Source organism: Hibiscus syriacus, unplaced genomic scaffold (assembly GCF_006381635.1).
Source record: "Hibiscus syriacus cultivar Baekdansim isolate YM2019G1 unplaced genomic scaffold, ASM638163v2 tig00110893_pilon, whole genome shotgun sequence".
NCBI classification, from domain to species: domain Eukaryota; kingdom Viridiplantae; phylum Streptophyta; class Magnoliopsida; order Malvales; family Malvaceae; genus Hibiscus; species Hibiscus syriacus.
In genome coordinates this window covers 337,972-350,368 of record NW_024062901.1, presented here as the reverse complement: position 1 = coordinate 350,368, position 12,397 = coordinate 337,972, and the positions used below count along the sequence as shown (strand labels likewise).

General features: G+C 34.6%; 1 protein-coding gene across 1 annotated transcript; it reads right to left on the bottom strand.

The window, feature by feature from the left end:
- Positions 1 to 10,820: 10,820 nt before the first annotated feature.
- On the bottom strand, positions 10,821 to 11,868 carry LOC120145726 (ethylene-responsive transcription factor ERF109-like). The gene is made up of 2 exons (XM_039159480.1): positions 11,001 to 11,868; positions 10,821 to 10,940 (listed from the first exon to the last, which is right to left on the bottom strand). Exon 1 carries the CDS (start codon positions 11,851 to 11,853, stop codon positions 11,032 to 11,034), a length of 822 nt encoding a protein of 273 aa, XP_039015411.1. The 5' UTR covers positions 11,854 to 11,868; the 3' UTR covers positions 10,821 to 10,940; positions 11,001 to 11,031.
- Between the last annotated feature and the right edge of the window lie 529 nt (positions 11,869 to 12,397).

Here is a 12,397-nt window from a genome sequence, read left to right as displayed (position 1 = left end):
GTAATTGTTTTTTTAATTAATATTTTAATTGTTTTACCTAAAAATGGTTATGACAGCTTTGGCGACTCCGCTGGGGACTTTTTTTAGAGAGTCAGGCTGTAGGTCGCTTACACATTATCGTTGTGGTCAAATTTATGAGTTCGAGTCTTTAGTTAATCTATGATCCTTTTATTGAAGTTTTTAATTGCTTCATTTTTTTTTAATTTTCATACTAACATTTTAATTTTTGCTTTCAGCTCTATCCAAGTTTTTGTTTAGGGTTTTTATTTGTTCATATTTTGCGTCAAAGGTAGGTACGCTCCTCCTCACACACGTCACGTGCATCTGCATAACATGAGCTCTAGACACGAGCTTCTATCCGAATTAGTCAGGGTGATTGTTTTACTCTCGTAAGAATTTATTCTTCGTATAAGTTTTAGCAATTAACCTATGGGATACATACTTATACCTTCGTAGGGATTTATTCCTCGTATGGGTATAAGGCAATGAATCCCCTCGAATTGAATTCGTTCCGTTTGAAACCTGTAATGGGTGAAGATCGAGGGTCTGGCAGTCCAAGGGGGCACCGACATCAAGGATAATTCGAGCATCTTTCTTTCATTTAGAACTGAAACCATGCATATAGTGAACCATAGAACGATCACCCTAGGTATAGCCATACCAAGCCTCTGACTGTCAGTAGGTACCCAAAATAGGTGTTCATAAAGGAGGAGCATTTTTTAACTTCTCCTTTTTGCTTTAAATTTTGTAGAATAAAAGCATGCGAACTAGATATCATGCGGTTAGGATTTTTTTCTTTAAAATAACTCATTGTGGGTAGATAGCATGTCTGGGTAGGATTGTTATTTAATAAAAGCATGTTCAGATAGATATCATGACGGGGTAGGTATTATATTCATCTTTGAATAGCCTTTTTATCTGTATAGATTGTCTTACATGTACTAACTAATTTTTTTCTTTTGTTTGTGTACACTAACTTATTTTTTCTCATTTGTTTGTGTCATTTTTCATTTTTCGTTGCATTACATTGCATCATCATGACATAATGCGAGAATGTTGATCCGTAAGGGAATATTCGAGAGAAAATCTTGACAAGAAGAGATAAAAGTTTTCAATCAAACAATCGCGTACACAGACATGCACCGAGGGCTAAAATAAGTTCAGAGTACAAGAATGAGACTTGCTCGAAGATCGTGCAATATTCGAGACTGAAATGATGATCCACTGATCCGAGGAGTAATCAAGCAGTGGAGTTTTATCTACAGTCATCCCATCGCTTATCACCAAAGAGCAATGCACTAGCTTCGGCACCGTCGAGACATTAACAGAGTTAGTTTACAAAGCATTGAGGGTCATCAGTTCCAAATACGAATATCCAAGATGAAGTAGTGAGCTCGAAGATCGTGCAACATTCGAGATTGAAATAACGATCCATCGATCCGAAGAGTAACCCAGTAGTAGATTCTCATCTACGATCATATCATCACTAGTTATCAAAGAGTGACGCACTGACTTTCGTACCACCAGGGCATTAACGAAGTTAGGTTATAGAATGCTTGAGGGGTATCATTTTCGAAGACGATGATCTAAAACAAAACAATGGTCCACTTCGGACTTAATCATCTAAGCGAAGGCATGTCTGTAAAGTGGAATGTTTTGTAATGTGAAAACTTTTATTTATGGTGAAAATTATTCTAAGATATTAATCGTTGGAAACAACATTTTTGCATCTGCATTTGCATCTTTGCATTTTGCATATGTATTTCATTTTAAGCATTTTCACATACATTATTCATAAAAACATGGAATTAATCTGTGAAGGATTCGATGAAGTGGTCCTAACCACGTGATACTACATGGAAGTAAGAAGCTGAAATCAGTACACTTAGAGCTTGTTCAGCTGGTTGTAGGACTAAGCCTTCCAGAATGATCTGAGAAAAGAGTACCCATATCCCAAAGGCTACGATGTTGATCTCGTGTACAGTTACCACATAGAAAACTCCATACATTCCAATGAGAACTGTAAGGAACTGAAGTACAAGATCTAGAACTTGATAAATTCATGGGCATGGACAATCAAAGAAGAATGAGGGCATTGCATCTACCATTTTCATCGAGAGCATTGTTTTGTTTGAACACGTTTTTGTTTTGTCTTTCATATTTGTTTAATCTTTTAAACGACTGAACTTATGCTACCTTCTAAGGTTGAATAATTGAGCGATTTTTAAATTTTTAGTTCTTTGAATATCAAATGAATTACGGATCCTTTTAATTCTTCAAGAATTATGGATTTTTGACATATGAAAAGATTAGACCTTTCTTATCATGTCCAAAGCCAAAATAAAATACCTTGATTCTTTACAAAAAAACTCATGGTCATTACCAAAAGACCAAATTTTGACATTACCTTTCCTTGATACACAAAAATTCATACCCATACATTTTTTGAGCCAACAAAGTCACACCATCATCTTCTTAGACATCAAACTAACTTTTTCTACCAATAAGACCTACAGAAATTGAGTACAAGATGTTCGCTTGAACATGATATTTCTTACAATAAGACAATGAGGGGCATCTCAAAGCGATCTTCTGAGGACGAGCCTGAGCAATTGTGGCATGCTGAGAGCAAGAAGCAGAATAAGGAAATTCATTCAAAATAATTTTTTCATGCATTAATTACAGTTTTCATGTAACTAAAAATTAATCCTGAAAATCTATCCCCCTAGGGATACCTCTTCTGCAAGGACTTCTGTGTATGAGATGATAAATGACATTCTTTCTTTATCCCTTCTCAACATGAGAAAAGATATCCCTTGTGTCCCATTTGAGCCTAAATTATGTTTTCTTCTGATGCAACCCTAACCAAGGATCACCCTCCACACTGGGGGGCAAGGTGGAGGAAGTCTGCTCGCATGAGTGAAGACATCGATTCAGATGATATACCGAAAGTGAACTAAATGCCAAGTGCGACGATAAAATCAAAACAAAGAGAAAAACAACAAAGAAAAATAAAGAGCAAAGAGAAAAAAGCAAAGAAAAAGAAACAAAGAAAAAGAACAAAAGAAAAAACAAAGAACAAAAAGAGGACAAAGAGCACAAACAATGAGTCTCTCGACTCAGATGACGCACCGAGCTTCAAACCGTAAGATTGATCAAGCATAATCACTCCAAAATCACTTCACTCAAATATCATAGAACATTAAGAGAAAGACACATGTGAGCATATTCAAATTGAGCAAGACAAAATTGAGGTCATCAGAATGAATTGATACTTGGTTCAATTACCCACAAACACTTGTTTGGGCCTTTTATCCCTTTCTTTCATAACTGTGAACCATGGCCTACATTACGTACCTTAAAAGTCCTTTCTAATCATACGTGGATTTCTAAACAAAAGAGACTATCTTCAGATTTCATCCCGCCTGTCAGGATTAATCTTTTATTTACAAAAAGGTTTTTGAAAAATCTTTAATGCATGATAGAGAAAAATAACAAAGGGGGTTCAAGATGTAAATCTTGAATAACGTCTTGAAACCAAAGGAGGATTCGAGTTGAAAATCTGAAAAGGTGATTCGAATACAAAGATGGTGCAGCTGTTGTATAGGAGGCGATCGCACAACTCGAATAAGATCATGAGAACTGGGAGTCGGAGAATACTTCCAATAAATGAGTACAAAAGATACTCCATCAGATCACTGAACAGCAAATAAATGAGAATACCATACCGTTGACCAAATATAACAACCCGAGACACCTTATCCTTTCCTTACTTAACCCTAACTCAAGGATAACATTAATCTTGACACTTGTCAAATAGCTATAATTTTTTTCGAATGATTAAGAGAGTAATTAATTCTATGATATCCAATGAACTCTTGTTTTATGATTTGTCTTAATCGTGAAACCTAGAAAGGGGTAATATTTTTTAAATTTTTGATTAAACATTTTTTAAAATTCTTCTAATTGATATTTTTTCAAAATTTTGAAAATAAAAGGATAAGAAAAACATTTTCAAACAAGATAATATCTCCAAAGTAGATATTGGTAGTTGACGCGTGGCTCTCATACACAATGATAATATTTACAATCAGTGTTGAAGCAAGAATTGATGAATGTTGGGGCATTTTTGGGGGATTGTATCATCCAAGAGTACACCATCATTGAATTGAGAAAACATCAATGAGTCAGAAAAATGTGAGAAAAATGAAAATGGTGAAGCAGAGACAATAGAGCTCACTATATATAATTGTTTTGTCCATTATCACAACATGCAAGTAGCATTATTCTGGTGATTTCCCAAGCATTAATGTTGGCAAGCCAAAACGACCCACTTATATTCTTACTGATATTTTTTCTTTGGTGTCCTTGCAATTCTATACAAAAGCCCTGAACACCATGAAAAGAGCTTCCCTGGTTGAAAAATCTAGACAGAAGCCACATGAAAGGATGAACAAGTTGCTAAATGTTTGAGAACATCCAAATTTCTTGGAGCTCCATAATTTCTCCTTTGTGCTTTACCTGATAAGAAAATTGTAATATCTATGAGTCTTGACGATTTTGGCATAGTGACACAGTATATGTCTCTAACTAGGATAAATGATCAATACCTTACAAATTTGCTTCTAAAAAAATCAATGCAAAGCTTAGAAGACTAAATTCGATGTCAGCAATTGAGCAAACATCTTCAAGTCAAGTTGTTTCTGAAGTTCCTACTATCATTCTTAGCATAGATGTGTCCCATGGTTCTCCGGGGTAGTCTAACATCCCATCAATTACTGCAGTGGCCAGCTCCTGATAGTGGTCTTTAATTTCTTGCTACAGGAAAGTTGTGCGTACACAATCTCTGAAACTTGAAATGATATATTCTCTTTTCAAACCATCTGGAATAGATTATGAGGGTATCAGGAGGGAAGCTCTACTGGATTTTTGCATAAATTCATACAAAGAAAACCAATTTTTATTAGGGGCAAACTTTGCTGGGGCAAGAAGAAATTGACACGAGTCAAGAATTGCAAGAATGCGCGTTGTTGCAAACAAAGAGTGAAGACAACCAAATCAGGGATAGAATGAAGAGTGCTCCAGCATCCGTCCTTCACCATTGAATCAAAAAAATATACATCAACATAAACATACATGTTACATGAAATTTGTATCTTTACATCATTCATTCATCATCACATTGCAATAAAAAAATTCCCTTATCACAAGGATATTTTTAAAATTTTCAATTGAAATCTTGACTTTATTAAAGACATTTTCCCCTCTCATAAGGAAAAATTCAAAAATTCATCAAATCAAACACATAAAATAAACTTCATCTTGGCATCCATCATAGCATCCAAGATAGTCATTCATAAATGCATCATTTTTATATTGACATAAAATCAAAGTTTGGTGATGGCCAAATGTCCTCAACATGAAGGAACAATTTTGACATCCGGAAGTGAACTATTAGATCTTCTAATGAAAACATTCCTCAACATACAGAAGCAGCCAGTCTATAAGCATTTGAGATTATTTTTCACAAAACAAATTCCGTCTCACTTGAGACATTTTCTTTCGAAACACAAGCCTTGAGATTGTTTCTTTCGAAATGAACTTCGTCTCTCTTGATATAATTTCATTCGAAACACAAATTTAGAAATTGTTTCACTTGAAATAAAATTGCTAACATTTGATGTTGTATATTTCGTCTCGTTTGAGACATTTTCCTTTGAGATGCAAATTTTGAATTTATTTCACTTGAAACAAAATTAATCTCACTTGAGATTATTTCTCTTAAAGCAAATTTCATCTCTCTTGAGACAGTTTTTCCTCAAAATACAAAATTTGGAAATTGTTTTACTTGAAACAAAATTGATAAGCTTTGAGATTGTTTCTCTTGAAATAAATTTTACCTATCCTGAGACAGTTTATCTTGAAATATAAAAAACACTTTGATAGTGTTTCTCTTGAAACAAAGTTTTGTCTCGCTTGAGACAAATTCTTTTTGAAACATAAAAACATTGAGATTGTTTCCATTGAAACACATTTTGTCTCTCTTGAGACAATTTCTTTTGGAAAAAAAAATCTTTGAAACAAAGTGTTGTCTCACTTGAGACAATTTTCCGCAAAACGCCAAATTATGAATTTGTTTCACTGGAAACAAACCATCATTTTAAGATGTTTCTTTTAAAACAAAATATCTTTGAGTCTGTTTCTTTTGAAACAAAATTTTGTCTCTCGTGAGACAATTTTTCGCGAAAAAAATCTTTGAGTAGTTTCTTTTGAAACACAAAATCTTGAAACATGGTTTTGTCTCTCTTACAATTTCTTTTGAGAAAAATCTTTGATTTTGTTTCTTTGGAAACAAAATTTACCATATGTGAGTCTATTTCCCTTGAAACAAAACAAAAATCTTTGAGTCTGTTTCTTTGGAAACAAAATCCAATCTTTGAGTCGGTTTCTCTTAAAATCATTATCCCTAAAGATAGCCTACCATCCTCATCGCTTAGGAACCGTGTCATCCCCCGACCAGATCTCCTCATCGTGTAGGAGTCGCGTCAACCATAGATAACCAGTCGTCCTCATCACGTAGGAACTGTGTTATCGCCCTTCCTAAAGATGGCCAGAACACTTCATCACGTACGAGTCGTGTCATCCATCGACCAGATCTCCTCATCACGTAGGAGACGTATCAACTCAGATAACCAGTCGTCCCCAACAGAGTGGAACCATGTTATCATCATTTCAAAAGATGGCCAAAAACTCTTCATCACGTATGAGCAGTGTCATCCCACGACCAGATCTCCTCATCACGTATGAGCCGTGTCAACTCAGATAACTAGCCATCCACAGCATAATGGAACCGTGTTATCATACTTCCTAAAGATGGCCAAGGACTCTTCATCACGTATGAGCAGTGTCATACTCCGACCAGATCTCCTCATCGCGTAGGAGCCGTGTCACCCTTAGACGACCAAAACTCTTCATCACATATGAGTAGCGTCATCTTCAGCAATAAATTATCTCCTAATTGACCCGATTTCCTCAACGCGTAGGAATATCGTCATAATTTATCGAAAACGACCCGATCTCTTCAACATGGATGAGCAGTGTCGTCTTCAACATCAAATTGACCCTATCTCTTCAACACGGATGAGCAACATCGTTTTCAGCAACAAATTACCTCCAAAAGAATTTCATCAACAAACAAAGATTATTCGAAGAAAATAGCAGTGGTCGAAGAGAGAGAAGAACTCGTCCGAAGAGAAACAAGAATTTCAGAAAGAGAAGAACGGATGGATAGGAAATTTAAGTAATTCGGGCCAAAAATGGTGCTTTAAATCTTTGCTCCATTTCTGTTTCAGAGCAACGAGCAAAGATGGGCAGCTGTAAGCACCATTTTTTGTCCTGCTGTAACACAACCAAATCCCAGTAGCCCATACCTCACCCATGCTACTGCACAATACCCGATTCAGACCCAATTTTTCTACTGTCACCCATACCGCCCCATGCTGTACAGCACCACACGCTAGCCCCATACTCCTATACCTAGCCATTCATTATTAATGAGAAACAATCAAATAAAAGGGAACACACAGAAGAAAGGAAGGGACATTGGGGGATACACGAAAAAGAAGAGAAAAAAACGAAGAGAGTATAACCATAAAAAATAAAAAAGAGTGAGAGGAGACTTACTTTTCCTTCATCGGACAGCCGCTGCGGTTTCCTTGGTTCATCAGTGTCATCCTCGTCAGTGATCGTGTGGGTATGGTTCTTTCTCTATTTCTTTCTTACCTTCCTCTTGTGAAATTGGGGAGGAATAGGGAGAGTGAGAAAGCACGACAGTGAGGGAAGAGAGAAATTAGAAAGGGAAAATAAAGAATTTTAGGTTTTAGAAAAATGAAATGAAATTTGGGAAAACCGATTCAGTTCTGTTTTAAGGTCTTATGTTTAGAGTGAAGTGACGCCATTTAGGCCAAGAGGGATTTGCTTTTTTGAAAATAGTGCAATATCATTTTAGGTCCCTCTATATTTGTAATGGATGTAATCAGATCACTTAATGAAGTTTCATTCTTCCATTTCGAGCACCTTATTTGTTTAGTGCTTTTGTTTTAGTCATGTGTTATATCTTTTTAAATGTTTAGATATATAGCTGTAAATTTTACTTAGTTTTCATTTGGTCATTAGTTAATGATTTTTATTTATTGCATTTTGGACTTAATTTTTGTTTATCTTTCATTTTGATCATTATTTGTTCACTAATGGGTTTAGGGGTGAATACTTTATTTTGACCTCTGATTTATGATTAAGTTCATTTTAGTCATCATTTTTGGAGCTTTACTGTTTGGGTTTATTTCCATTAGGTCCTTACCTGTTATATAAATATGTTTGGTTTTATGTCTATTATTGTCTATTGATTTGTGATTTAGTTCATTTAAGTCCTTATTTGTGTATTAATTAAATTTTTAGCATTTATAATATGGATTCTGAATTTGTTTGACTTTTTGTTTTAGACCCTAAATGATATTTTTAAAGGTAGATATTTAATTTGTATTATGGGTTTTAGATTTTAAGTTGACTTCATTGGGTCATCACTGTTGATTTTTCAAGTGAATTGTATGGGTATTGTCTGTTTATATTTTATTACTTTATTTGTTTATAAATTAATCATCTTATTGTGTTGCTTTAGTTTTTTTTCTTATTATTACTCTAAACCATTTAAGTAATATTTTGTTTATTTATTTTTGTGTGTTTATTATTACGTTACATGTAAATATATTTGCTTGGTATTCCATAATTCTTGAATGTTTGTATATCGATTATCCTCATATATTATGCTCATATTAATTAATATTGTGTCAGTGTTTTATGTATCTCTCGTATTCGATTAAATGTTTGAATTAACTCGAATGTTTTTTTTCGAGAACACCGATTTGTAGAATGAGCGTGGAAAGTATCACTTAGTCGAAGTGATGCGATCTAATATGACATTTTAACAAAATGTGAACTTGAAATAAATTAATTTAACTTGTGCTTATTAATTCATATCGTATTTTAAATTGCATAATTCAATGTGTTTCTTTGTAGCGATTCATTTTACGCAAACGCCGATTTTCAATTTATATTCGATTTGTGTTTTATCAAAGATGAAAATATTCTTTACGGATAAAAAATAATCGAAATAGTTGTCCCGACAGAGGATTGCTAGTTTCGAGATTTCTTTTTCAAGTTAAAGAATTTTCTTTAATTAATTAATTCGAAGCAAATCAAATTAACTTTAATAAATGGATCACATTTTAATTATTGATTCGATTTGTAATTTCTACCATTTACGACAAAGTGTAAGCGACACAGTACCAATTTTGGGCACTGTGGGGGTGTTAATCCTTCCCCACGCGTAACCGACTCCTGAACCCATTTAAAATTAATCTTTGGTAACGCAGACCGAATTTTTGTCTAAAAAATGATTTTTCTTAAAATTGTTTTTAAAAGACGTTTTTAGGTATTCGACCTACCTAACCCAAAGGTCGATGGCGACTCATTTTTCATTTAATTTAAATCAATTCCAAATTCACCCATTTTTCAAAATAAAGTCGTAATTGTTTTTTTTAATTAATATTTTAATTCTTTTACCTAAAAATGGTTATGACAACATGGATGCCCGATGGTGAGTATAGAAAGGTTCAGTATATGTTTACATGATGTAAAAGAATTAGTTATATTAATATGAGTACTAATAAGTATTGTTAATGGTATATGTTTTTATATGATATGATAGTATTAATTGTTTATGCATTGATATGAGTAGAGTAATATCATATGTTTTCATGCCTCACTAAATTAACGACTTAGCGTGTGATTGTTTCACGAGTAGGTTCAGAGAAGAGGAAGATTGATAAAATTTATGCAAGACAGGTCAGTTTCTCCTTTCCAAAGATCAAATCAGATCAGAAAAGAAATGTATAGTATGTATTTTGTTATAAGAATAGTGGTTGACATGTAAATAAAGGTTTAAATCCGATATGTTTTAATCAATTTTGTAAAATCAAATGATTGAGTTTTGTAATGTTTTAAATGTGTATATGTAAATGGTAATTTTATACGAACGAAAACTTAGATTTTTATGAATTTATATGTATTTTGCCGAAGTTACTGTAGCAGTGCATCGATGCACGGTAGCAGTGCATCGATACACAATTTATATTCGGCATTTTTCAATGTTCATGGTACTATTCATACTGTATAGTACTATTTATAAATACACATTTTTGACTTGAATTTTTATAATGAAGCATAATTTAATAGTATTTTATTGTATTTTCTTATCATAAGTTCAAATGTTTTGCTATCTTACAAGAATATTGTTCCAAAAAATCAATGTGACATCACGGACTCGTATTCGAGTCGAATACGAGTTGGGGGTGTTACAGTCCCAGCTCCCACCTGGCGGCTGGCTGCCACAAGCGCAACTTTCCTTTTTTGTTCTCCCTTGCCTTTCATCAGGTGATGTCTCTCACTTTCCTCTTTTTTACATGACCATTTCAATGTTTATATTTTAAATGTATAATAAAATATACATTTATATTTTTATAATATTATTTTTAAAATTTAAATCGAAAATATTATTTTCACTGTTCATTTGGGTGTTTATTTATGATCCAATCTCATCAAAGGATTGAACTTTTTAAATTGACTGTATTTTCCAAGGCAGGCAGCCAACCCTGAGTCACCTAGTGCTCCTGGGAATTTGCAGTGGCAGCGTCATCTCCACAAACATAAATGCCAAAACATGGTTTCGAATGTAAAAAAAGGAAGGAAGACTAAAAACTCCAGGAAATATATGCCATTTGAATCATTTAAAGAACAAATGTACATTTGCTTCAATAATGAACCCTTTCTTGCAACTAATACAACAAGAAAGAGCCTTTTATGTTGGCCAAATTCTAACAATATTCCTTCCAAAACCAGCAGATTTTGCTTTTCAGTTCTACCGGAATCAATGACGAACAATAAATAGTTAAAAAAATGAAACAAGGAAGGCTATTAATCAAGTCCCAGAGTCGTAGCAGAATCCGAGGAATTATTGTCCCAATCAAAATCCGTCGTCATCATCATCATCATCCACTGTTGAATCTCATCTTCTCCCATCCCGTTCCAAAACTCCGTTCCGAATCTCATTTCCGTGTCCCTTCCAGTGTTCAAATTCATCGATCCGCTATTTTCTTGATCGGAGACAACTGCGGTCGTTGTCGCTGCTGATGTTGTTGTTACTTCGTCATTACCGTAGGTAGCCGGGAATGGGAAGTTAAGTTTAGCTCTTGGTCCACGGAAATCGATGGCTGCCTTATCGTAAGCCCGAGCAGCTTCCTCCGCCGTGTTGAATGTTCCGAGCCAGACCCTGGTTGCGCGTTTCGGATCTCGAATCTCCGCCGCCCATTTCCCCCACGGCCTTTGCCTAACTCCCCTGTAGTTTTTCTTTACTCGTTTTGTTCTACTCACGGTCGTCGTCGTCGTTGTACCCTTTTGTTCTTCCTGCTGACTTGGCGGGAAAAGATTGCAGCCAAGGCAGCCTTCAAATTTGCACACGTGGCACTTATCCATAACTTCTCTCGCTTGAAATAACACGTTCCCACTATCAACAGGAACGGTGGGAATGGAAGTCATAAGGGAACCCAAATCGGATGGAATATCGACGGCGGTGGAGGAAGGGGTGAAGCCGGTGATGACGTTTCTCAGGGCCGATACCATGATGGAGAGTTCGTGTTCGGGAGAAAGACGGTGAATCTGCGGTGGCGAAGGCGGCGGCACCGTTGAATTTGATGATGGAGTTGTGCTAAGTTTCTGTCTTTTCATGGGCTTCTGCATATAATTGTAGTGAGTCTGTGTTTTGGGATTTAGTTTTGACTTTTGAGACCTTTCTTCTGTTTTTTCAGGTCTCTTTGTTTTCTGGATGTGGAGGGACAAGAACAGAGCGAAGGAGCGTTTTATACAGAGACTTGTAAGGTTCTGACGTGGCATGCCAGCTGGTTCCTTCAACACCCGAGAAGTTTCGTCTTGCTATACTCAACATTAAATGTGTACCAACCCTATATATCTCACGTTAGAAGGGGTTGATATTACAAGTTAATTAAATAAATATTAACTTAATTAAAATATTTTTTTTATTTAAAAATGTTTTATTTCATACTTTCTAAATAGTTTCAAATAAAATAACTTATAACTAATACGTGATTAATATATTTGTCTGATTCACTTATAATAATTCATAGAATTATTGTTTTATAAGTATATTTTTATATAAAATATTTAATTTTTTTCGATAATAGACATGATAAACTCTAGTATGCCCTTCATTGATTGTTTCTAAAAACATCCATGTTAGGGTGAAATTGCGAAAATTTTCTTATAT

Excerpts from the sequence above, each read along its gene's own strand:
- LOC120145726 (XM_039159480.1), bottom strand. The coding sequence starts at position 11,853 with ATGCAGAAGCCCATGAAAAGACAGAAACTTAGCACAACTCCATCATCA.